Source organism: Pantherophis guttatus, chromosome 2 (genome assembly GCF_059756535.1).
Source record: "Pantherophis guttatus breed Tessera chromosome 2, ASM5975653v1, whole genome shotgun sequence".
In the NCBI taxonomy this organism is placed as follows: domain Eukaryota; kingdom Metazoa; phylum Chordata; class Lepidosauria; order Squamata; family Colubridae; genus Pantherophis; species Pantherophis guttatus.
Window position 1 is genome coordinate 2,115,307 of NC_142064.1, and position 25,864 is coordinate 2,141,170.

At 47.8% G+C, this 25,864-nt stretch overlaps 2 protein-coding genes and 1 long non-coding RNA gene across 4 annotated transcripts in view; 2 read left to right on the forward strand and 1 right to left on the reverse strand.

Moving 5' to 3' along the window:
• Nucleotides 1-2,864, reverse strand: part of GALT (galactose-1-phosphate uridylyltransferase) — a 22,653-nt gene extending 19,789 nt beyond the window's left edge. Inside the window, exons 1-2 of the mRNA XM_034441951.3 lie at nt 2,733-2,864; nt 2,066-2,235 (exon numbers count right to left, since the gene is read on the reverse strand). Coding sequence (XP_034297842.2) covers nt 2,066-2,235; nt 2,733-2,763 — 201 coding nt within the window. The 5' untranslated portion in view covers nt 2,764-2,864. The remainder of the gene's footprint in view (nt 1-2,065; nt 2,236-2,732) is intronic.
• Nucleotides 2,807-9,588, forward strand: SIGMAR1 (sigma non-opioid intracellular receptor 1). The gene is made up of 4 exons (XM_034441954.3): nt 2,807-3,275; nt 3,834-4,034; nt 6,005-6,097; nt 6,186-9,588. The coding sequence occupies exons 1-4, from the start codon at nt 3,107-3,109 to the stop codon at nt 6,410-6,412; spliced, it is 690 nt and encodes a 229-aa protein (XP_034297845.2). The 5' UTR covers nt 2,807-3,106; the 3' UTR covers nt 6,413-9,588.
• Nucleotides 9,589-17,849: 8,261 nt separating this feature from the next.
• LOC132709767 (uncharacterized) lies at nt 17,850-25,376 on the forward strand. Of its 2 annotated transcripts, XR_015732016.1 has the most exons (7): nt 17,860-18,279; nt 20,953-21,126; nt 21,567-22,284; nt 22,580-23,000; nt 24,209-24,358; nt 24,901-24,966; nt 25,085-25,376. It is a non-coding gene; the product is annotated as an uncharacterized LOC132709767 (long non-coding RNA). The 2 variants fall into 2 exon arrangements; XR_015732017.1 differs by lacking the exon at nt 22,580-23,000 and having other exon boundaries at nt 17,850-18,279; nt 21,567-22,409.
• The last annotated feature ends 488 nt before the right edge of the window (nt 25,377-25,864 follow it).

Below are 25,864 nucleotides of genomic sequence, written 5' to 3' on the forward strand. Positions count from 1 at the left end.
AAAGAATTATTCTTTATTGGCCAAGTGTGATTGGGCACACAAGGAATTTGTCTTTGGTGCATAAGCTCTCAGTGTACATAAAGAAAAAATAAAAATATATCTGTCAAGAATCATAAGATACAACACTTAGTGGTAGTCATAGGATACTAATAAGCAATCAAATCATACTAGGAAACAATAAAAATATAAATTGTAAAGATACAAGCAACATGGTCATAGTCGTAATTGGGAAGTGACAGATCCTAGGAAGGATGAGAAGAATAATAGTAATACAGTCTTAGTAATAGTTTGACACTGTTGTGGGAATTATTTGTTTAGCAGAATGATAGCATGTGGGGAAAAAAAACTCTCCTTGTGTCTAATTGTTCTGGTGTGCAGTGCCCTATATTGTTGTTTTGAGGGTAGGAGTTGAAACAGTTTATGTCCAGGATGTGAGGGGTCTGTAGATATTTTCCCAGCCTTGCCTGACTGAATTGTGGATTTCTACAGTCTTCAGGTCAGGCCAAAATTGCTCAGCTGATACTTCTCAGCTTCAATGGGATAACTTCTCTCTCTCGTTCTCAAGAAAGTAATAATAATAATAATAATAATAATTTTATTTCTATACCGCCCTTCTCCCGAAGGACTCAGGGCGGTGTACAGCCAATTTAAAAACACAAGACACAACAATAATTAAAAATTAAAATAATTAAATAGATTTGGCCGATTTAAAACCCCAAAAATTTAAAATACCCCAATTTAAAATTATTAAGTTGATAGCCCGGCCTGGCGGAACAACAGGGTCTTCAGTGCGCAGCGGAACACCCGGAGGTCGGAGATCTTACGTATTTCCGGGGGCAGTTCATTCCACAGGGCTGGGGCTCACACAGAGAAGGCCCTCCCCCTGGGTGTCGCCAGCCGACATAACTTGGCTGATGGCACCCTGAGGAGACCCTCTCTGTGGGAGCGGACTGGTCGGTGGGAGGCTATTGGTGGCAGAAGACGGTCTCGGAGGTACCCGGGTCCTATGCCATGGAGCGCTTTAAAGGTGGTAACCAACACCTTGAATCGCACCCGGAAGACCACTGGGAGCCAGTGCAGCTTGCGCAGGAGGGGTGTCACGCGGGCACAACGAGTTGCGCCCATAACCACCCGCGCGGCCGCATTCTGGACCAGTTGGAGCCTCCGAGTGCTCTTCAAGGGGAGCCCCATGTAGAGAGCATTACAATAGTACCAACATGCATGGCAAAATCATCATCGTACAGATGTGGTTTGGGTGGGCTGGCTTAGAAACCAGGTGTCAGCACTTCAAGCTGCATTTACTCTAGTGCTGACATAAGAAGGAGAAGCGGAGGCGTCTGGAAAGGGACGTTTGACTTTTCACCTACTTATTTTCTCTGGAGATAATATCCCCTAGGAGATGGATGGGAGGGGGGAAATTCCTTTGAGCTGGAGCAGTAGATTAGGGGTAGAGTGACTTGGAAGATGGCCAATGAGTGCAGAGGAGTGGGGAAAGGAATAGGAGGGTTTTGGGTCAGGAAGTCAGTGTTGGCTATGATGGAGTCGGAGTTAGAATGTCGTGTTTAATAAATGGAAGTTTTCATCAAAGACTTTGTTTGAAATGCAATTTATTTGAGACGACCTCGAAACTTGACACCAGGAAGCTATGAGTTCTAGTTCTGCTTTAGGCACGAAAGGCTGCTGAGTGACTTTGGACCAATCCCTCCCTTCCAATCCAACCCACCTCACAGGGTGGTGGCTGTGGGACAGATTATGGAACTATGGGGCTGGACAAGAAGACCTCCAAGGTCTCCGCCAGTTTTATAATTCCACGATTCTATTCGATATGTTCACCACCTCCAGTTATTTATCGAATAATAAACACGGGATAAAAATCTACCTAACAGATCGAATACAAGCTCCGAAATCCTTCAGGGGGCTACTCAGGTGCCAGGATTGGGTCCTCCAAGGAAGGAAGCCCCAGAAGGAGAAAGGGGCAAGCAAACTCCGGGCACAAAATCGAGGGTTGGGGTGAGGAGGGAGCAGAGACCTGGACCCTACGGCCTCTGTTCCCCAGGCTGCCCACCTTGCCGTTCGCCCGCGTGGCCCCAGGACACAAAGGGTTGGCCGGGTCGTGGCGTGGGGGGTCCTCCTCGGGGGGCTTCTCCACCTGCCCTTGCCAGGGGCGCCGCATGCGGTGGGCAGAGACCAGCACCCAGTCCTCCCGCAGAGGGTTGTAGCGCAGGTGTTGGTGCTCTGGGGAAGAGATGCGGGTGGTGAGGCTGGAAGGGGTCCCACCAGGTGATCAAGGGCCCTGCCGGGGAGGGGGGAGAGTGCTCCTCCCCAGCAACAGGCCCCACCCACCCAGAATGCCCTGCCCGCCCCCAAGAACCTCTGGGCTAGTCCAGCCCCCCCCAGCAATAAGCACCACCCCTCTGGGCTAGCCACGCCTCCACAGAAACAAGCCCCGCCCCTTCACCCAAGCAAGACCCCCCCCATCCGCAAAGGAATACCCTGCCCACAGGAAGACCACACTCCAATGGGCCAGCCCCTCCTCTCCAGCAACAGGCCACGCCCCTCCATGATAGCCCCTCCTCCCAAGCAACAGGCCACGCCCCTTCCTCGGTCTCCTCCCCCTCCTGCTCCTCCACCTATCAACAGGCTCCCCTTTCATGGGAAGCCCCTCCCCCGCCTGCTCGCTTTAGAAAGAGCCCCCCCACTCGCAGGCGGGGGGGAGGGGCGGCGTTGGTTACCGCTGGGCTGGAACTTGGCAGCGGCCTCCATGCCTTCCGCCTTCCCGCGATCACGTGACCGGCGCCACGTGACCTTGAGGGAGGGAGGGAGGGGGAAGTCGACGGAGGAAGCGCGAGGTCACCGCCTCGCGCTTCCGATTGGCGGCCCGGCGTGACGTAACCAGCGCGTGGCGGGGGGCGGAGCCGACCGCCGCCGGCGCCCGCGCTCATTGGCTCCGCCGGTGGACGCCAGGGCGGCGATTGGCCAGGACCCCGCAGCGCGCGCGGCGTGTCCTTGGCCCGCCCATCCCACCCCTGAGGCGGGCGGCCTTGGCCTTGTCTCGCGTCCCCTCAGCGGCGGCTTCGGCGGGAGAGGCGAGAGAAGAGGCGGGAGGATGCGGTGGCTCCCCGGGCCGGGCTCTGGCTGGGCCGGTCGGGGCCTGCGGTTGGGGCTGGCGGTGGCGGCGGCGGCGCTGCTGATCCAGGCGCTGCGCGGATGGGCCTCCTCGCGGCGCTTCGAGTTCGAGCCTGAGGAGATCGCGCGCCTGGCCAAGCACCACGCCGGTCAGTGCGGGGGAAGGGGGGGTGGACTCCGGCGACCATGGTGCTCAGCGTAGCCTTGGGAGGGGGTGCAGGTGGGCTCCAATGTCCATGGTGCTCTGCAGTGCCCTGGGGAGGGGGAGCGGACGAACTCCAGTGTCCATGGTGCTCAGCGGGGGCTCTGAGGAGGGGGTGCGAGTGGACTGCAGTCCCCATGGTGCTGTCCGTAGCCCTGGGGAGGGGGTGCAGTTGGACTCCAATGTCCATGGTGCTCAGCGAGGGTCTGAGGCGAGCGTGCAGGTGGACTCCAGGCCCCATGCTGCGCAGCGTAGCCTTGGAAGGGGGTGCAGGTGGACTCCAATGTCCATGGTGCTCAGTGGAGCCCTGGGTTGGGGGTGCAGGTGGACTCCAACGTCCATGGTGCTCTGCAGTACCCTGGGGAGGGGGAGCGGACGAACTCCAGTGTCCATGGTGCTCAGCGGGGCTCTGAGGAGGGGGTGCGGGTGGACTGCAGTCCCCATGGTGCTCGTCCCGCCTCAAGCACCTCTCCTTCTCTCTCTCTCTCCCCCCCCCTCCTTGCAGGCCTGGACCACGAGCTGGCCTTCGCCAAGATCATCGTGGAGCTGCGGCGGAGGCACCCGGGGCACGTGCTGCCGGACGAGGACCTGCGCTGGGTGTTCGTCAACGCCGGCGGCTGGATGGGCTCCATGTGCCTCCTGCACGCCTCCCTCTCGGAGTACGTGCTGCTCTTCGGCACCGCCGTCGACACCGGAGGCCACTCAGGTGAGCCCCCTCGCCTCCAGGCCAGCCGGAACTCCAAGATCCGTTATTTAGGGTTTTTCTTGCCGGTATAATACACTGAGTCCTCCACTTACAACAGTTCGCTTAATGACCGTTCAAAGTTACGAAGTAGAACAGAATAGAATCTGGAAGGGACCTTGGAGGTCTTCTAGTCCAGCCCCCTGGTCAAGCAGGAGAACCTGTACCATTTCAGACAAGTGGATGTCCAGTCTCTTCTTAGAAACCTCCGGTACACTGCAAAAAGTGACTGATGACCAGTTTTCACACTTACGACCGTTGTAAGCACCCCGGGGTCACGTGATCAAAACTCAGAGGCTTGGCAACTGACTCATATTTATGACGATTGCAGCGTCCCAGGGTCACGTGATCCCCTTTTGCGACCTTCTGACAAGCAAAATCCATGGGGTAGCCTGATTCGCTTAACAACAGTTTGACTAACTTAACAGCTGTAGTGATTCATTTAACAACTGTGGCAAGAAGCATCGTAAAATGAAGCAAATTCACCTAATAAATGTTTCACTTAGCAACAGAAATTTTGGACTCAACGGTGGTCGTAAGTGGAGAACTACTTGTAATTGTATATTATTAATATATGTTGCTAAAGTATATTGTGAGGAGCATGAGTCCCACCCACCTTGTTTTGCATTAGTTGTGTATTAAGATTAATAGCAAATAGGTACTATTTTTACAAAACGGTGAACATATCTTAATCTTAATTCTTCCTATTTTTCCCACAACAAGTCTGAGGTGGACTGAGCTATGAGAATGACTGGCCCAAGGTCATCCAACTGGTTTTCATGCCTAAGGCAGGATTTGAACTCCCGATCTCCTAGTCTGGTGCCTTTACAACTAGACCAAACTGGCCTACTAGACAGGATACAGAAATATATCCCTGTGTTCAAAGTCAAGCTCTCAGGTGCTAAACCAGAAAGTCATCCTAGCTTAATGAAGTTCCTAGGACAAAGCCTGTTTACCCATCAGTGCCTTTAAAACATTTAAGCTGTGTCGTTGACACTATGTCGTTTTTGAATTGATCGTCCTCTCTATAAAATTAAATAGGAACAGCTAGAACTTGGAAGCTAGCCTGCTCAGTAGAGCAAGACCATCAGCCAACTGCAAAATGCAGTTTCCCTTTCTGCAAAGTAAGCTCCCTTGGGTTGCACCCCATGTATGCTTCCAATGCTCATTTATAATTCTTGCATCTAGACCGGTTTGGCTTTTTTGGCAGCTGCTGCACACGGCTGGCTCATATCTAAATGGTTGTCCACTAGGACGCCACCATCCCTCTCACAGTTACTGCTATTGAGCAAGGGACCACATATACTGTACCTGGGCATTTTGTTTTTCTTGCCTAAATGTAGAACCTTGCTTTTTTTCTCCGTTGAATTTCATTTTGTTAGATAGCGCCCGATGTTCAAGTCTGTCGAGATCCTTCTGTGTCTTGAGCCTATCTTCTGGAGTGTTGGCTATTCCTGCCAGCTTGGTGTCATCTGCAAATTTGATGAGTTCCCCATCTATCCCCTCGTCCAAGCCATTGATGAAGATGTTGAAGAACCCTGGGCCTAAAACAGAGCCCTGGGATTCCCCACTGCATACTTCCCTCCGTGTAGATGCAGTTCCATTGAGGACTACGCGTTGAGTGCGGTTGGTCAGCCAGTTACGAATCCATCTGGTGGCGATGCTGTCTGACCCACATTTTTTTAGTAGATTGTGGTCTACTTTGTCAGGTTGCTCTTGTCATTTCTATTGCAGTGTTTTTCAACCTTGGTAACTTTTAAGATGGATTGGCCTTTGCATCTTAAAGTTCACAAGATTGAAAAACACTGGCTTATGCAGTGTTAAACGGGTGGTCGATGACTGCAAGAAAAAAGGCGGAAGCTGTTAGAAACTCTCCTTGGCCACTTTGCCTGTACCTGGGACTAGCGTCTGGATGTTCTTTCTCCCCACGGCAGGTCGCTATTGGGCTGACATTTACGACACTGTCATCTCAGGGACCTTCCGGCAATGGAAAGAGGGAACGACTAAAAGTGAGATTTATTACCCAGGTGAGTTGCAGATTCCTCACCTGGAGGCTGGCATGAGAACGGGAACCCCATGTTGAGATTCCAACTGCTGCCTGTTTGCCTCCTGCAGGAGACACCATTGTCCACAGTTCCGGAGAGGTCACCTCCGTGCAGTGGAGCGCCGGCACGTGGATGGTCGAGTATGGCCGAGGCTTCATCCCTTCCACCCTGACCTTTGCCCTCGCTGACACGATCTTCAGCACTCAGGACTTCCTCACCCTCTTCTACACCCTCCGGGTTTATGCCAAGGCCCTGGTCTTGGAGGCTAACACGTACTTCAGCAGCACGAGTCAGTGAGTCTGCCCCCCCCCTTCAAGCCGATGAAAGGGTCACCCCCTTCCCCCCCTCCCATCTCGTGTGCTAGCAAACCTGGAGCGGCTCCCGGCCTTGCACAGTTGGGTGCATCGCACATGTGTCAGGAAGCAGAGGTGGGTCCACGTCCTTCTCAGTTGCCCATCCATGGATACCTGAATGTCCAGCTGTAAATAGGTATCCATGCTGCTCACAAGGTGAAGATTCAGTCTCTCGTGGAGACCGGATATTCAGAGTATTTGGGAGCCACACAGAGAAAGAAAAAAAAGAAAGTCCCGGGTGCTTTATGGAAGGAGTGGTGCCCACGTGCAGTGGCATCGGTGTACAATTGACCCAAATAATGCCATTTGCATGGTGGCATGTATCTTGTCATGGTGGCATTTGCCAGGCGCCTTTGGAAAGAGACGTTGCATCCTCCTTGCATGCTTTGAATAGAGATACCTCCTACAACATTGTCACCAAGCTCCCTTGGTCCTTCTCTGCTTTGTTCCAAACGGGCCTCTTGATCCCCACAAATTCAATAGGCAGCTGAGAAACGACAGCAGAACTTTTTGGATTGAGCCCTTGAGAGTATACATTTGCACTACCGTTTAAGGCAGACAAATACTTCCGGGCACTTCCTTTTCCTTCCTTCCTTCCTCACTTCAATTTCTCAGATGGAAAACGGGTAATTTGGTTGAGCAATATCTGCGTTCACAGGTTGGAAAACACCCATGCAGACTGGTGTTTTGACTGGGCTTCTGGAAAGTTCTTTCCGGCAGACTCGCGTTGTTCCCCTTGGGATCTCTGTGTGTGGATCTTCCACGACTCTTATCTTGCTTCTCACCTGGAAAAATAGTTTGGAATTCCAGTTGTGTTTTCCTTAGGTCTTTCGTGAACCTTTTTCCTCTCACCACAAATCAGCCAGCTGATTGTCCTTTATGGGCAATCAATTCATCCTTCCTTACCCGCTTGCAGCACCCAATTTCAGCTAATTTCCTCGTCTGTTTTAGGTCTTCCAAATCATTTCAAAGGAGACTGGGAGGGGAGAGGTATTTTCTCGTTCCTATCATATTCTCCTCCTCCCATCCTAGAGATAGAAAAAAAACAACTCTCAATGGCTTGGTGATTATTATCCACACGTACCTCATCCATTTCAGACTAGACGCATTTGGAGCTAAATCTAGCCTCCTCCAGGTAGTAGGCTGGGCCTGTTAGCTCCCTTGTGGAATTTGCACGTTTCTATTCCCCCCTCTTCTCCGTCCATGGCCCAGTGAACCACCTCATACAAAACGGAGCTTGTGGTTTTGAAGAGATGCTATTATAATTAAGCAGTAGCTGCTGTGTAGTAGGACAGTTAGCATTTTAGCTGCCTTTCGTGACTGGTTCTTCCTGTATGTCTTAATGCCTGGAGCACCAATAACCAAAATGTCTTTTGCAGCCCTTCTTTTCTCAAAAAAAAAAAAAAAAATGGATTGTAGACATTTTCAAGATCTCATCCAGTTTGGTCCTGTAATAATGCAGAACCGCCATCCGTCACCCGAACCATACGCCTTATTCTCTTGAGCTATGCACGTGTGTATGTGTGTGTGTATTTATATATATAGATAGATAGATAGATATATACCTCCTGTTGTTGATGATATCTGGCTGAGAACCAGGCGGTCATGGACGTTAAGTGACCTCTGGAAGAATGGGGCCAGGGATCCAGGGTGGCTGAATCTGCTTGACTCAAAAATGGACCGTCTAGAGTTGCAGAAATAGGCAAACCCTCAATGTTCAGGTTTTTGACCTGAAATTCAAGCAGTGGGACCAAACCCAGGATTGTTGATTCTCTAGAACAGAGGTCCCCAAACTTGGCAGCTTTAAGACTTGTGGACTTCAACTCCCAGAATTCTCCAGCCAGCTGGCTGGAGAATTCTGGGAGTTCAAGTCCACAAGTCTTAAAGTTGCCAAGTTTGGGGACCCCTGTTCTAAAACAAACCAAGGCACCTCTTCTTCCTTCTCTCAAAATATCCCAAAATTGCAACCATAAAAAAAAGGGGTGTCTTTACTTAACAATGAAGTTCCTTTTCTTCGTACCCAGTATTATTAACCAGAAGATCCTGTTTCTGTAGCATGGAAATTAGGTTTATAGTATTGGTGGTCAGTTCTGGACTGTCCCTGGTTCCAGAACGCCCGAGAGAGAGATCCTCATCCTGAATGCTTCATTCTTCTGAAAGAGTCCTCCATCTCCCTCAGAACGCTCTCGAGATTGGTAGATTGTCAAAACTTGGCTCAATTTTGGCCCAGACTGGCTCCAGTCTGGATCCTTCCTTTCTCCTCAGCTTAGTTTTGCCTAGATGGAAAGAGAGGCTCATCCCTTCTTGTGTGGTGTTGAAATCCTTTTCCCCCACCTCTTTTCATCATTTGGCTTTGTCCTTTTTTTTTCCCCCTCCTGAAAGGTGGGCGGAAGTTGATATGCAGAAAGTGCCAGTAGATGGCAATAATGGTTTGTCCTGGCCATCCCCAGTGTAGTTGGGGAGAGGGTCTTTGAGGGTCTCTGATCCTTCCTTGCAACAGCCATGGGAAACCTGTTGAAGTACTGTTCAACTGACCCCCATGGCTGCTGCCTGGAGGGCTGGTATGGTCCAGTAGCCAGATTTGACGGCAAGTTGCATTGGCTGGAAAGTTTCCTCTACCCATGAGAGAGCCCAAACCCTTCCCTTCCCCCCCCCCCCCAAAAATAGGGGCATCCTTGGCAAATTTACAAATTTCTGCTTTTTTTTTCCCCCCTGGGAGTTGAATATTACAGTCTTAAGCGCACATTTTCCCCCCCCTTTCCTCCCACACTGAGCTCAAGCCGTCCTTTGTTCAGGTCAGATCAAAGGCAGTGACGCATTGCAGAAACTTTGCCCGGCACCGAGGTCTCCCTCCGCGCCTCTCCTTCCGCCGGCCACTCTCTCTGAAGCCGTCCTTCAGTGAGGCTGGCAGCTAGCTGGCACAGACAGGCCGGAATTTGCAGTCTGTTGGAACCCTCGGTCAAATATATAAGCATGTCTCCGGTTTCTGTTTCTCAGTTACTGCAAACGTCTCATGTCTGATGTTCACGAACAAGTGTTTGAGAATCCGTGTGGGTGTGTGATTGTTATACTTTGACTAAAAAAAACAACAACCAATACAATGGACTGTGATTAAACCTGGCGCTTTGTGTGTCTCTTTTTCTTTGTCGCTGGGCATGGTTGCAAAAATAGGCCTTTACGAACGACACCCTTTGTTCTGCCCCAGCTACGGATCCCAAAGAACGCAGCACACCCAAAATCCGCTCAAACCTTAGTTTACTAAATAAACCAGTCTTTTATAACAACGGCTGTTAATTAACTTTCTTAACAGCCTACAAGAATTCAAAGAATAACTGAAAGCTTACTGTGGTTGGCAGAATGCCCAGAAGCAATTTGCAGGAAGCTGATAAGATAAGCAAGACACAGGTATGTGAACTAAGTTGTTCCCTGCAAATTGCTTCAGTCGGCGTTCCTCCTTAAATAGGTTAAGGGAGTGGCCAATTAGCCCCAAGCCTTACTCTTGAGGAGACCTCCTCCTGAGGAGCCACTTCTGCCTTTTGGCAGCTCTGCGCGCCCGTGCATCGAGAAGATGCTTATCCTCTTCACTTAAGGGAGCTTCTGAAGGCCCTGGCTGAATCCCTGCCTCTGGCACCACATCTTCTCCAGCCTCCTCATTGTCTGACTCGAGCGCCAGCTGCACAGGCTGCTGGCGCAGCACCACACCAGCCTCCTTGCTGTCAGAATCAGCTACTAACTGCACAGGCTGCGTACGGGCCATAACACCCTTTTACACATTGGTTCTGTGTGAATTCCCTGCAGGGTTGGCCAGACTGGAGATTCAGGCACATTTGACCCTGATTACATATGCACAACTACTTGTGCATATGTAATCAGGGTCAAATGTAAACAGTTGTTTTACTGACCATTCGAAGTGACAACATTAAAAATAGGGACTTATGGCTGCTTTTCACATGGCCGTTGCAGCATCCCCCCCCCATAGTCATATGATCAAAATTCAAGCACTTGAGAATCGACTCCCTATTTATGACGTTCCCAGTGTCCTGAGGCTCACGTGATCTCCTTTTGCAACCTCCTGGCAAGCAAAGTCAAGGGGGAAGCTGGATTCACTGAACAACCGTGTTGCTAGTTTAAGAGCTGCAACGATTCACTTAACAATGTTGGCAAGAAAGGTGATCAAGTGGGGCAAGACTCACTTAACAACTGTCCCGCTTAGCAAGAGAAATCAGTTGTCGTTGGTGAAGGACTCGCCGTGTCGATATAATTTCCATCGTTTGGACTCCTGCAGAAGCAAAGGTTACGTCCGTCTTCTAACTCTCGGCAGCAGAGACTTGGTGGGCTGCTTCATGGGTGACCCTCTGAAGGGGGGCTTACACCCTCAGTTTACAGTGAAGGCATTGAAACAACCCAACAGAAGGAAATGCACTTTTCCCATCATGCTACACCCAGAAACGGTCAATCGTAAATCAGCGTAACTAGTAGAGTTGCAGGAGGGAGCCTTTGTGTTTGAGGGAATTCTGCCTGGGGAGACTCAGGCTACAGGAAGTCCTCGACGTAACGACCACAATTGAGCCCAAAGTTGCTGTTGCCTAGCAGAGACAGCTGTCAAGTGGGTTTTGCCCCGTTTTATGACTTCCCGACACAAGTGAATTACTGCAGTTGTTAAGTTAGCCACACAATTGTTAAGTGAATCCGGCTTTCCCCATTGACTTGGCTTGTTCGAAAGGGGATCGCAGGACTCCAGGGCACTGCGATTGTCATAAATGTGAGTCAGAATGATAACTGAATTTGGATCAGGTGACCCTCGTAAGTGTGAGAAACAATCGTAAGTCCTTTTTCATGCCGCTGTGACTTCGGCCGCTAAACGAATGGCTGCAAGTCAAGGACTGCCCTGTGTTGAGTCCTTATCGATTTCCCGAAATGCCATTTCCACTTTTTGACTCCCTTTCTTAAAACCCAGGAGGTTTGGCGCCAATCCGATTCCAGGAAGAATGTTTCCCCCCAGTTCTGAGACAGATGTGTTGCATGTTCACCACCCGCGAAATGGTAAGAGGGCACCGAGGACCCCACCAACGTGAAGACATTCCACAACCCCTCCTTTGGCCGGCCTTTACGTGGAAGTTAATTCTTACATCCTCAAAAAGAGACGGCTGGAACAAGACATGGGTGGAAACCGTCCCCTGCCCTAAAGAGAACCGGTTGGCCATTTGGGCACAGTCGTTGGGGAGGGGGAAAATGTGAGAGCAAACGGGATGGAGATAGTTATAAACAAAGCTTGTTCATACGGCAGTTGCTGGAATTGTTTAACAGGGTTTCTGAGCTTTTCAAGAATAATAGTTGCTATCCTGCTCGTTTAGTTGCCTCCGGTGTAACCTGGGAGGAAAAGTTTGTTGAGGAATTCGCAGAGCAACCCTTGAGTAGCAAGGTTGTGCACATGAAAAGCGATTGAGAGTAGTTAGGAAATAACACAGCCAACTCAGAGATACACTGAGTTGTGTTTACTTTCAGGAAATAGTAAGGCACAGTCCAAATAACAGACCAGGTCATTCACATATAAAGCAGTAGATGGTTAAACAACAGTCCAGGGATAATCCAATATCAAAGTCGTCTTACCAGTCGTCGTCATTCACCTTAACAGTTGTTCTGGATTTGCAAACTAGCATACAGAGATATCAGAGAGCAAGAACAGCAAAGAGAAACAAACCATGTTTCTAGCTCCCTCTTAAGGACATTGGCTACAGAGCTAACCAATCAGGACATAGCATGATGCAATACAGCAGTCCTAAAGCTATAATGATGGTTTATATATTGCCAACCCAAGAAGTTAGGTCAGTGATGGCTAACCTTTTTGCCATCGTGTGCCAGGAGAGAGGGGGAGGGTCGTGCACGCAGGTGCCCATGCGCATGCATGTGCAACCCCCTCCCCCCTCCCCCCCCGCTCCTGGCACATGATGGCCTGGTAGGCCCATTTTTCTTTCTTACCTGGTTCCAGATCCTCTCTGTGTATCTGGGAAGGGCGAAAACAGCCTTTCCCACTCCCTTGGAGGCCCTACGGAGGCTGAAAGGGCCCATTTCCCAACTCCCGGTGGGACAGGAAGTGACATTTTTTGCTGTCCCCAGCCTCCAGAACCTCTCTAGGAGTCTCTAGGAGCCTCTCTAGGAGTCTCTAGGAGCCTCTCTAGGAGTCTGTAGGAGCCTCTCTAGGAGTCTGGAGGCTGGGGACAAGAAAAAACGTCACTTCCTGTCCCACCGGGAGTTGGGAAATGGGCCCTTTCAGCCTCCGTAGGGCGTCCAAGGGAGTGGGAAAGGCTGTTTTCGCCCTTCCCAGATACACAGAGAGGATCTGGAGCCAGGTAAGAAAGAAAAACGGGCCTTCCCGCCCCCCCAGGCCCTCCAGAGGCAGGAAACAGCCTGTTTCCCTACTTCTGGTGGGCCCAGAAGGCCCGAAAATCAGCTGGCCGGCGTGCGCATGCCCCCCCCGAGCTGAGCTGCCGTACCCATTGATATGGCTACACGTGCCATAGGTTCGCCATCATGGAGTTAGGTAAAATCATTTCCTAACAAAGCTGTTATGCCCTTTCATGCCACAGTCGTGAAGCAAATCCATTGTTTGCCATGAGTTGGTTTTCTTCAGAAACGGAAGTAAACCCTGGTTTGCAGTAAGGACATCAAGCACATCCACCTGACTCTGGGGTGCTACAAACGGCCATAATAAATACAGGCTAGCCGAGGCTCAAGATGCAGTTGTGCCTGGGGAGGTGGAAGGCGGACTTTGGAAACTGGGTCCTAAGTCCCATCTTGGAGGACTGCTATACCTCTGAATGGTCGCTAAGCGACCAGTCGTAAGTCCTGGACTGCCTGTAGCTAAAAATTCCGCCTTTCCGCTGCAAATTTTCCCTGCTGCTCTACTCCCAGTTGTTCCCAAAGCCCACCAGGGGGCAGCAGCCACCCACCTTTGCACAAACTGTATTTTAACAGTTGGAAGGGACCTTGGAGGTCATCTAGTCCAACCCACCGCCCCAAGCAGGAGACCTTACACCATTTCTGACAGATGGCAGCCCAGTCTCTTCTTAAAAGCCTCCAGGGATGAAGCTCCCACAACTTCCGAAGGCAACTTCTGTTCCATGGGTTGATAGTTCTCACTGTGAGGAAATTTCTCCCTATTTCCAGGTTGAATCTCTCCTTGGTCAGTTTCCATCCATTATTCCTTGCCTGGACTTCAGGTGCTTTGGAGAATAGCTTGACCCCCTTCCTCCTCTCTGGGGCAGCCCCTCAGATATTGGAAGATGCTCTCCTGTCTCCCCTGGTCCTTCTCTTCCCTAGACTAACCATGCCCAGTTCCTGCAACCGTTCATTGTATGTTTTAGTCTCCAGTCCCCTAATCATCCTGGTTGCTCTTCTCTGCACTCTTTCAAGAGTCTCAACCTCTTTTTTATAGTGTGGTGACCAACACTGGATGCAGGATTCTAGGTGTGGTCTTACTAAGGCTTTATAGAGGGGTATTAGGACCTCCCTTGACCTTGATTGTATCCCTCTGTTAATGCAATTTAGGATTGCATTGGCTTTTTTGGCTGCCGCCACACACGGCTGGCTCATATTTAACTGGTTGTCCACTAAGACTCCAAGATCCCTCTCACAGTCACAGCTATTAAAAAGTCTGGTTTCACCCAGTCTATATGGGTCCTTTTGGTTTTCCTTGCCTAAGTGTAAGACTTTACTTTTCTCTACATTGAATTTGTGAAGATGATTCACACCAGGCCCTTCATTATAAGAAGTGCTTTATTATTAGTATGGGAGAAAATCAGAGAACAACATTACTTGAAGATACCAGTTTGGCTTTCGACAATGAAAGTATTAATACATCCAAATATTATCAATACGGGGAATATTGTTAGATACAAAGATATTTTGTCATAAAAGGGGGAACTTAAAATGAAACAAGAACTGGAAAAGCAGGGGATTGATATGGTTTGGTATACACAACTGCAAATACAATCTAGATATGAAAAAGATGCTAAATTATATGGTTTTTATATGGAACTGTCAGAATTGGATAAGATATTAACAGGAACAGAAGAGGGTGATAAAAAAATTGTATAGTTATTTACTGTGTATTAAATTAGAAGAAGAACAAGTTAAACAATGATAGCATGGGCAAAAAAAACTTTGGACATACGATAGAGTTAGATAAATGGCAGCAGCTATGGGATAGAAATTATAAACTTAATAATGTCAACTGCATACAAGGAGAATTTGTACAAGATGTTTTATAAATGGCATCTGTCACCTGGAAGATTGACAAAAATGTTTAAAGACAAATCAATTAAATATTGGAAATGTCACCAGATACTGGGGTCGTATTATCGTATGTGGTGGACATGTATAGAAGCAAAAAAATTTTGGGCAAGAATTCGTGTGTGGTTGGATAAGATGACACAGCAGCATATTGATCTAAAACCTGAGATATTCCTGTTGGGGATTTTACCAAAAATTTATAGCAAAGAAAATGTATATTTGATTATTCATGTAATAACTTCATCTAGAATTGTATTTGCACAAAATTGAAAGGGCGAAGAGATCCCTACAGATGTAAGTGTGATTAAGAAAATACTAGTATGTGCAGAAATGAATAGATTAACACTTGCAATTAAAGGAAAGGAAGAATTTGATTACTATAATATATGGGATTTATTTTCTCAATGGTTAGAGAATAAATATGAAAGCAATGTATTGTAAACTTAAATAAGTTAAGAAAAATGTTACAATAATAGATATGTTGGGTATTAGTATTAAAATAAGAGTAGATATAAATAATTAATGTGGTAAGCTTTATGACACACACAAAAATTGTACCCAGATGACACACTGTTTAATGAATGATGAAATGTTTATATTAAAAGAAAATAAAACTATATTAAAAAAAATACTGGACAACTGCTATCATGTCGCCCCTAATTCTTCTTTTCTTTGGAAAATAATGGCTTCTAATTTTGGTAAATGCCCCAAAGTGGAGAAAGGCAGACCAAAAAGGCATAGAAATATCAGTACAGGTAGGTCTCAACTTATAACCGGTCGTTTAGTGTCCGTTCGAAGTTACAATAGCACTGAAGAAAGTGATTTACGTCCCTTTTTCACACTGATCACCGTTGAAACATGGTTGATTTCCAACAAGCTAAGCTGGTGCTTGACTTATGACCACAATTGAGCCCAAAATTTCTGTTGCTAAGTGAGATATTTTTAAGTGAGTTTTGTACCATTTTACGAACCATTCTTGCCACCGTTGTTAAATGAATCATTGCAGTTGTTAAATAAGTAACAAGGTTGTTGTCACGAGTGTTTCCAGGATTGCTGTGGCTACTTGCCTACTCACAAACAGTATGGTTTCAATCAAGCCATCTCCTGTTTGTAATTACCTGCAAGCCTTCCCCACCCTAGTTAATTGCAGGTTAACTCCCCATATAAGCAAGGACCTTTTCGCTTGCTATTTGGGCCTAGACTCCTGGTTTAGGCCTAAATGCACAGCTCCTGCAGGAAGCTCAGTGCAACGCCGCAGATGGGAGAAGAATGCAGATAAGGACTCCAGACGCCGTTGCAGAGAAACTCCCACGGATGCTTGCCTTTTGCTGTTTTGAAGCACGCAAGCTATCATCGGGACTGTTGCTGGACCTTTTTCCTCCCACAAGCTTCAAGCAATGTTTGCTTTTTGAACTGTTTTAGCTGTGAAGTTTGTGCTGCCCCTACCTTGATGATGTATCGACGCCGAAGCTGCTTACCTTCATGCTAGCTTTATTCTCTTGTGAGCTGTTTCGGTATTGTGGAGAGGGATCTAGGGAGATAGCCTTGCTTCACATACCCAGATAAGACTTTGTTTTTAATGTGCTTTCTTAAAGACATAGTGCTTTTTAAATGTTTTAAAGTAAATTATATTTTTACACAAGACGCCTATGTCAGATTTATTTCAGTCTCAGAGTGTTTCCTCATGAGCTGGTTCACAGTCCTGGGTACCCCTCAACCCCATTTCATAACAGTTGTTAAGTGAATTGGCTTCATTGGTCAGATGGTCGCAAAAGGGGATCACGTGACCCCGGGACACTGCAACCGTCATAAGTACATGCCAGTTGCCAAGCATCTTGAGTTTTGATCATCTGACCGTGGGGATATTTCAACAGTCCTAAGGATGAATGGGCCACTGTTTTTACTGTTTTCACTTCAAAGCATCACTAAATGAATGGTTGTAAGTCAAGAACTGCCAGATATTTAACCCAGGTAGTCCTCAACCTATGACCACAATGGAGCCCAACATTTCTGTGGCTAAGTGAGACATTTGTTAAGTGAGTTTTGCCTCATTTTACGACCTTTCTAGCCACTGAATCACTGAAGTTAAATTAGTCACACCATCATTAAGCGAATCCGGCTTTTAAGAAGAGATTGGAAGCTTTTAAGAAAAGCTTTTAAGAAGAGATTGGACAACCATTTGTCTGAGATGATTGTAGGGGTGAGCTCGGGGTTGGACTAGAAGACCTCCAAGGTCCCTTCCAACTCTCTTATTCTGAAATAATTGGAGAATTCTACTCAGTTCAAAGTTCAACTGATTAAGACAATAGCTGTGACTCATGGAAACAGCAGATAACTATGTTCAGTGAAGGCATTCGAAATACGCAAAGACATTATTAATAGGGTATATCTCTCACAGACGCTGGGACCCCGAACGTAACACGATCTCATATTGTTGTTTGACTTATTAGCGTTTATTTCGTGTCTGAAGTCTCTTCCAGTAATGAAACTATTTTTGTCCAATCCAGAAAATGTACAGCAAGTGAATGGCAGCTCAAATCTCTGGAGAAACAGGAGACACCTTGTGCCGTGTAACCCCCGTAAGAAAGAAGGAATGGTTAGGTGCAAAACTGATCAAAACTTTTTCTTTTAGCATTTTTTTACCACCCATCAGCTGTGAGAAAATCAGCTGTGCCTGACTGTCTATGAGGTTCCTGCTTGTTGCAGGGGCCATTTTGTGTGAAGTCCAGCTGCTTTTGAGTCAGTTGTGCAGCTTTTGTGTTATTTTTGTGTAAAGTGTGATAGTTTGTTTTTGAGCTCTCTGTGACTCTGTGAGGTTCCTGTTTGCTGCAGGGGCCATTTTGTGTGAAGTCAAGCAGCTTTTACATTGTGTGTGAGTCAATTGTACAGCCACGCCCACCCGGTCAACTGCCCACCAAGCCACACCCACCCGGTCAACTGCCCACCAAGCCACGCCCACCCAGTCACATAACCACCAAGCCACGCCCACCCGGTCAACTGCCCACCAAGCCACGCCCACCCGGTCAACTGCCCACCAAGCCACGCCCACAGAACCGGTAGGGAAAATTTTTGAATTTCCCCACTGCTCCAACTTCCAACTGGGTCATTCTGGGAAAAGCACCTTTGGGTTAATTCTGGAGACCCGCTGCTCCTGGAAACCTCCCCTCCCTTGATCCGTCCTGGGGTCCCTGGCACTTCCGGTGGCGCAGAGGCCCTCCGTGAGGGACGGCCCACTGAACTCTCAGCCACGGAGGGTGCGGTGTGGCTTGCCAACTCCTCAGCAGATGTGGCAGGGGAATGGCCAACGTTTTACCTGCCTGGGCTTCCTTGGAAAGCAAACTTCGGGAGTGGACCAGGGTTTCCGTGCTTCGGAAGGCTTTCATTGCTGCAGAGAAAAAGCTGCAAAGGCCCAGGAGCAACGTAGGCTTCCTGCCATCAGATCAGTTGGCAACCCTGGCTCCTTCACAGGGAGATACCAACCCAGAGGAATACATGGGCGGTCCTCGACTTACGACACAAGTGAGCCCAACGTTTCTGTTCTGAAGCAAGACCGTTGTTAACTGGATTTCCCCCCATTTTATGAGCATTCTTGCCACGGTTGTTAAGTGAACCACTGCAGTTGTTGAATTAGAAACAGTTGTTGAGGAAAGAAGGAAGGAAGGAAGGAAGGAAGGAAGGAAGGAAGGAAGGAAGGAAGGAAGGAAGGAGGAGAAAGAAAGGAAGGAGGGAGGGAGAAGGAAGGAAGGAGGGAGGGAGGAGAGGGACGGGGAAGGAAGGAGGAAGGTAGGAAGGAAGGAGGAAGGAAGGAGGGAGGGAGGGAGAGGGGGAAGGAAGGTTGGAGAGGGAGGGAGGAAGGAAGGAAGGAAGAAAAGGGAGGAAGGAAGGAGAGGGAGGGAGGGAGGGGGAAGGAAGAGGGAGGAAGGGGGAGAGGGAGGGAGGAGGAGGGAAGGAGGAGGAAGGAGATCGGAATGAGGGAAGGAAAAGGAGGGAGGAAGGGAGGGAGGAAGGAAGGGGAGGGAGGGAAGGGGAAGGAAGGAGGAGGGAGAAGGGAGAGGAGGGGAGGAAGGGAAGGAGGGAGGAGAGGGAGGGAGGGAGGGGGAGGGCAAGAAGGAAGGAAGGAAGGAGAGGGAGGGATGGGGAAGGAAGGTTGGTGAGAGGGAGGGAGGGAGGAGAGGGAGGGGAAGGGGAAGGGAGGGAGGGAGGAGAGGGCAGGAGGGAGGGAGGAGGGGGCCGGAGGGAGGGAGGAGGAAGGAGATCGGAATGAGGGAAGGAAAAGGAGGGAGGGAGGAAAGGAGGGAGGAAGGAAGGAGAGAGAGGGAGGGAAGGGGAAGGGAGGGGGAGGGAGGGTGGAAGGGAGGGAGGAAGAAGGAGATCAGAATGAGGGAAGGAAAGGGAGGGAGGGAGGAAAGGAGGGAGGAAGGAAGGAGAGAGAGGGAGGGAAGGGGAAGGGAGGGAGGAGGGGGCCGGAGGGAGGGAGGAGGAAGGAGATCGGAATGAGGGAAGGAAAAGGAGGGAGGGAGGAAAGGAGGGAGGAAGGAAGGAGAGAGAGGGAGGGAAGGGGAAGGGAGGGGGAGGGAGGGAGGGAGGGAGGGAGGAAGAAGGAGATCAGAATGAGGGAAGGAAAGGGAGGGAGGGAGGGAGGGAGGGAGGGAGGGAGGAAGGAAGGAAGGAGAGAGAGGGAGGGAGGGAGGGAGGAGATAGGAGATGAGAATGACATTTTAAAGATATTTTAGGACTTTTCTTGTCACATTTGTTAAGTGAATCACTGCAGCTCTCAAGTTAGAAACATGGTTGTTAAATGAATCTGGTTTCCCCACTGACTTTGCTCGTCAGAAGGTCGCAAAATGTGATCGCTTAACTTTGAGACCTAGCAATGGTCATAAATCTGAACCAGTCTGATGCTGGAAAGGGTGAAAATGTGGCATGTGGCTTTTTTCAATGCCGTTCTTCCTTTGAATGGCTAATATATATATATATATATATATATATATATATATATATATATATATATATATATATATATATATATATATATATATATATATATATATATATATATATATATATGTCTTCTTAAGTTTTCGCGGGTGTGCATATGCAAAAAATTAAAATCTCGGGTGTTTTCCCGCGTCATTGTAAATAAGTCGGTTAAAATATTTAAAATCCTGGTTAAAATCCTAGCTTAAAATCTTCTAAAAATCCTTACAGAGCACTCTGCAAGGTCCTTTAAAACCTCAGCTAAAATCCTACCAGTGACTTTAAAAGTTTTTCTTAAAGCAACGTTTTGACAGGCTCACACCCTGTCATCTTCAGGCTCTTATCTAGTTTAGAAGATGACAAGGTTGTGAGCCTGTCAAAACGTTGCTTTAAGAAAAACTTTTAAAGTCACTGGTAGGATTTTAGCTGAGGTTTTAAAGGACCTTGCAGAGTGCTCTGTAAGGATTTTTAGAAGATTTTAAGCTAGGATTTTAACCAGGATTTTAAATATTTTAACCGACTTATTTACAATGACGCGGGAAAACACCCGAGATTTTAATTTTTTGCACATTTTTTGTGTGTTTTTCCTCTAGCCAGGTTTTTCCTACATAACCAAGGTTTTTCTACTGAGTTAGGGCTGCCAAAAAACCTTGGTTACATAGGAAAAACCTGGCTAGAGGAAAAACATACATATACATACATACACACACACACACACACACACACACACACACACACACACACACACACACACACACATATATATATATATATATATATATATATATATATATATATATATATATATATATATATATATATATATATATATATATATATATATACACACACACATATATATTTGCATTAAAGCAGTTCATTTGGCCATCAGTTTTCTAATCCTTTCTTCCGTTGGGGGGGGGAGGAGAGAGAGAGGAAGAAGAAGAGGCAGAGGGGGAGAGAGAGGGAAGGTGAGAGAGAGGTGAGGGAGAGGGAGGAGGGGGAGAGATAGAGTGAGGGAGACACAGAAGGTGAAAGTGAGCGAGAGGAAAGGTTACAGGGCAGAGGAGGAAGGGAAGGGGAGAGTGAGAGAGAGAGAGGGAGGGAGGAGGGAGGGAGAGAGAAAGAGAAAGGGAGAGCAATGGAGGGAGAGAGAGGGGAGGAAACCAGTTTGTCGTGATTTGGTTGACTTACGTCAGGAAAATATTTCAACAGGAGAGGAATTAGATGGATCGCCTTCAAGGTGCCTAAGGGGGAAATGGAGGGTCCGGAGAGTTTCCTTTGCTACCGTCTTCTGTGGGTGACAAGCGCAGTTGATGACCGGCATGAAAACTGGCCCTGAGATGTTCTTCTGGAGGAAGCAGGGAAAGGAACGAGCAACTAAACACGGTAACTGGAGTTCTCTGAGTCTCGCAGCGATCATGACAAACACAAGAGAAGCCCACAGAGCAGAGAAGAAGAGGGTTGGAGGTCTTCTAGTCCAACCCCCTGCTCAAGCAGGAGACCCTAGACTCTGCTGGACAAATGGCTGTCTGGTCTCTCCTTGAAAAGCTCCAGTGATGGAGCAGCCACAACTTCTGGAGGCAAGTCGTTCCAAGGATTAATTTTTCTCACAGTCAGGAAATTTCTCCTTAGGTCTAGGTTGTTTCTCTCCTTCATCAGTTCCCATCTGTTTTGTCTTGTTCTGCTTTGAGATCTTCTCCAAGAGGATCTACTTGATCCTTCAGATCTTCCAGGGGTGCACCCATCTTTGTAGAAGAGACACCACTCTAGCTGAGTCCATCCTGTTCCTGATGATTGTCTTCTTCTCCTTCTTCTGTCCTTCCCAGCCTTGAAGACTTCCCAGAGAGTGAGGCCACACCTGCTACCACCTTGGAAGCCACTCACTTCCTGCCCCCCATCTCTTACCTCGAAGGGGTGCTGAAGAACATATCCCAGTCCTCTCACGCTAAAGATCTGGATGAGAGGATACGGCTGAATCATCCATTCCAGGAGAACCTCGAGAATGTCTTGCGTCATAAAGATGTTTCCAACTTCCGGGTGATACAGCAGCTGACGAAGAAGAGTAGAGATATGGAGCATTAGCCAAGCCAAGGACGGGAACTTCCCTGAGAGCCTCTACTAAGAGATGCCACTTTCAGCCATTACAGGGAGAGAAAAAGAAAATACAGTCCTCGTCTAGTGACCCCTGAAAGTCACAATGGCACTGTGGCACAATGACAAAAGTTACACGTCGATTTTTCAGACTTTCAGACCATTGTAGCATCCTCACGGTCATGTGATTAAAATTTGGTTACTTGCCGCTCCATATTTATGACAGTCGCAGTGTTTCGAGGTTACGTCATCCCCTTTTGTGACCGTCTGATAAGCCAAGTCAATGGGGAAACCAGATTCACTAATTCACCAGATTGACCACCGTAAGAACTGCACTGCAGCGATTCACTTAACAACTGTGGAAAGGAAGGTTGAACAATGGGGCAAAACTTGCTTAAGAACTGTTTCGCTTAGCAACAGACATTTGGGGCTCAGTTGTGGTCATATATTGTGGTCATAAGAGCCTTGGTACTACAGTGGTTTAAAGCACCCTGTTATTAACACAGCTGCCTGCAATTTACTGCTGGTTCGAATCTCTCCAAGGCTCAAGGTTGCCTCAGCCTTCCATCCTTTCTAAGGTAGGTTAAATGAGGACCCAGTTTGTGGGGGCAATAAGCTGACTTTGTATAAATATACAAAAGTATGAAGGCTATTGCTTAACGCACTGTAAGCCGCCCTGAGTCTCCGGAGAAGGGCGGCATATAAATAAAAAATAAATAAATAAAATAAATAAATAAAATATATTGAGGACAACCTTTAAAAAAAATCACTAACCCCGCCCCTAACTGCCTTATCTTCCAGCTGAGGGCTGATCTCTCCGGGGCAGCCTTGAGAAGCAGCTGTGGGCTTGTAAAGTACTCCTTTAAATTAAAAGACTTTGAAAACAATTTCAACGGGGGCTTAGGAAGGAGAAAAGCAAAAAAATGGACGATTAAATTGGCCACGCACACCCAGTCATATGACCTTGTAGCCATGCCCGCCCACCCAGTCTGGTCCCCCAACAGTCTGAGGGACTGTGAATCGGCCCCCTGTTTAAAACGTTTGAGGACCCCCGCTCTACAACGTCAGACAAATGGCTGTCCAGAATATTGGGGTGCATCCCAAGGTCTCCTCACCTCCGAGAAGAAAACCATCCCGATGGTCTTCTCTCTTAGATCGGGATGGTGCAGGTATGTGTTGGTCTCTCTGAACAACCCCTTGAGCTCCTGTTTAGAGGAATAAGTTCCTAAAAGAATAAATATGGAGAGATCAGACAAGATCTGCTGGTTAGGGAGAAGAAAATCACCAAGCTAGAGAAATCATGATCTGAATTATCGATAAATGAATTACTCAATGAATTACTCCATTTAGAGAATTTCTCACCCTCCCTCTCTTCCTCTCCCCTTCCTCTCCCTTTCTTTCTCTCTGTCCTTCTCTGACTCCCCCTCTCTCCCTCTCTTTCTCACCCTCTCTCTCCCTCTCCCTCTCCCCTTCCCTCCCTCTCCTCCCCTCTAACCTTTCCTCTCTCACACTTACGCCTTCTGTGTCTCCCTGTCTCCCTCTCTCTCCCTCTCCACTCCCTCTCCTATCTCACACCTTCTCTCTCACACGCACCTTCTCCCCCTCTCTCTCCTCCTCCTCCCTCCCTCCGTCTCTCTATTTCTCTCTCTTCTCACTCTCTCTCTCCCTCTCCTCCTCCCATCCTTCCCTCTCTCCCTCCATCTCTCTTTCTTCTCTCTCTCTCTTCTCCCTCCCTCTTTCTCCCTCTCTCTCTCTCTCTTTCTCCCATAAAGATGGCCTGGGTACTATCTGCAAAATTCTAATTTTATAAAAATCTTAGAAATAGCTCAGCAACAACTCTTTTGTGCTCATCTAAAACTGCATAAGCTTGCGGATGATCCTTGAGCCCTTCTAGAGAGCTGGAGAAGTGCCAGAGGAGGTGGACGAGAAGGAAGGTTGCCCCTCTCTTCAGCTTCACCAAACCAGGTGTCCGCCTAGAAAATCTACAACACCACACAGCCTATCTAGCAAAATGCCCTAGATTGGTCATCTAGATTGGTGTTGCTTGATCTCAGACACTTTAAGATGTGTGGACTTCAACTCTGCTGGCCTGAGAAGTCCAGAAGGAGCTGCTAAGATTGAACAACACTGGTCTAGATCAGGATTTCTCAACCTTGGCAACTTTAAGAGGGGAGGACTTCAACTCCCAGAACTCTCCAGCCAGCATACTGGAGTTGGGGTCCCCATCTTTGGGGCAACCATGACCTGGATGATTGATCATCTCCATGGACACTGAACTGGGAATAGGTGTGCTCTGAACTTGTGTGTTCTCCTTCAAGAAGCTTCTGAATGGCTATTCTGCTATTGGAGGGACTAACCTGTCTCTCTTCCTTCGTAGGACGACATCGAACTGAGGAATACCTCCATCACCATTTTCGGCATGCTCCTGAAAGGACTGAAGGAGATACGGAACAGTAATATGGCCGAAAACATCCTGAACAGCCTTGTTCCTCTAGTCATACTACTGTCAAATGATCGGACGAAAGAGGTGAGTTGAAGGGCTGCGTAACCTGAGCTCCTGCTCTGATCATGCTACCTTCTCAGTGAGACCACCCCGTACCCCCATCTTCATTCAGAGCAACGTGGTTGTACCACGTGGACACTCTGCAGAATGCAAAGACATTCTAGACAATCCTGAAGTTGTGGGGTCCTTGGTGCTCCCTGAACTTGGTTGTTTCCTTGAAGACTTGTTTCATGACCCAACTATATGACAGCATCAGTACGTTGGAGGGCAGGGCTTGATCTCTTCTTAATCTCCTATCATTTTGATCTTGATTTTGATCTTGGGGATGTGGCAACGCTTGTAAGTGTGAAAATCAGTTGTAACTTACTTTTTTCAGTGCTATTATAACTTTGAATGGTCACTAAATGAACTGTTATAAGTCGAGGACTACCTGGCCTATATCCCTCTCTATTGTATAGGCAACCCCACAGTAGTGTTTTTTTGTATGAATTATGTGTTTTTTTCTTGAATCAGTCGATTTAGCCGTCTCTGCTAAGCCCACCAACGTTTTCTTTTTATGCGCCTAGGCTGCTGCACGCAATACATGCAACCGGATGTGGTGACTTCAAAACAAATCGAAGAAGTTTTCCTTGGTGAGTTTCAAAGTTCCCTCACTTGAACCGGTGACTTGTTCTCCGAAAGCTCTTTCGCTGATCAGGGTTGGTTCTCATGTAGATCCCAGAAATCATTTGTTTTCTGGATTCGTTTCAGGTCTCCGGGATCTGCAAGGCGATCGTGAAGCCTCGGTGGCTCAGGCTGCAGCTGACTCAATGGAAGAAATCTTTCGGCAGTGTGGCCATCGGATCAATCCGGATCTTATTAGTAGTCAACTCCTCTCCAAGGTCATCAGGAGGATCTCCGAGACCAAGCAATAATAGTTTAATAGTTTAATAGATTTCTTTATTGTTATGGCACCTCATAGAATGAAATTAAGTGCCATCCTCACTGTATATTATACTTTTTAAAAACCCTATGAAAATAAAACAAAAACACACCTCCTTCACACTGTATGCAATTGAATTGAAAACCCCTGATATTGCATTAATATTGCACTCTACAGTAGAATTCAATACAGTTACTGCTCTGGGATAGAAGCTGTTTTTCAGCCTTTTTGTCCTTGTTTTTATTGTCCTGTACCGTCTCCCAGATGGTAATAGTTCAAAAAAAACAGACCCCAGGATGAAATGGATCCTTAAGGATGTTTTGAACTTTCTTAAGCCAGCGGGAGCTATAAAGCTCTTCCAAAGTGGGGAGGGGGCAGCCAGTGACCCTCTGGGCACCTGCCTTTCAGCTGGTATTTGGGGAAAGTGAGGAAGCGCGAAGAGAATTCTTACATCGTGAAGGAGCATGAAGGAACGTGGTGAAAACAGGACCTGGCAGGAAGATTGTGGAAAAAGGCCCTGGAGAAAGACAGAACAATTAATGTCAGAGAGAGGAGAAGGTTCCACAAGAAGATCACAGAGCCACAGGTGCCAATGGAGAAGGGTGGTA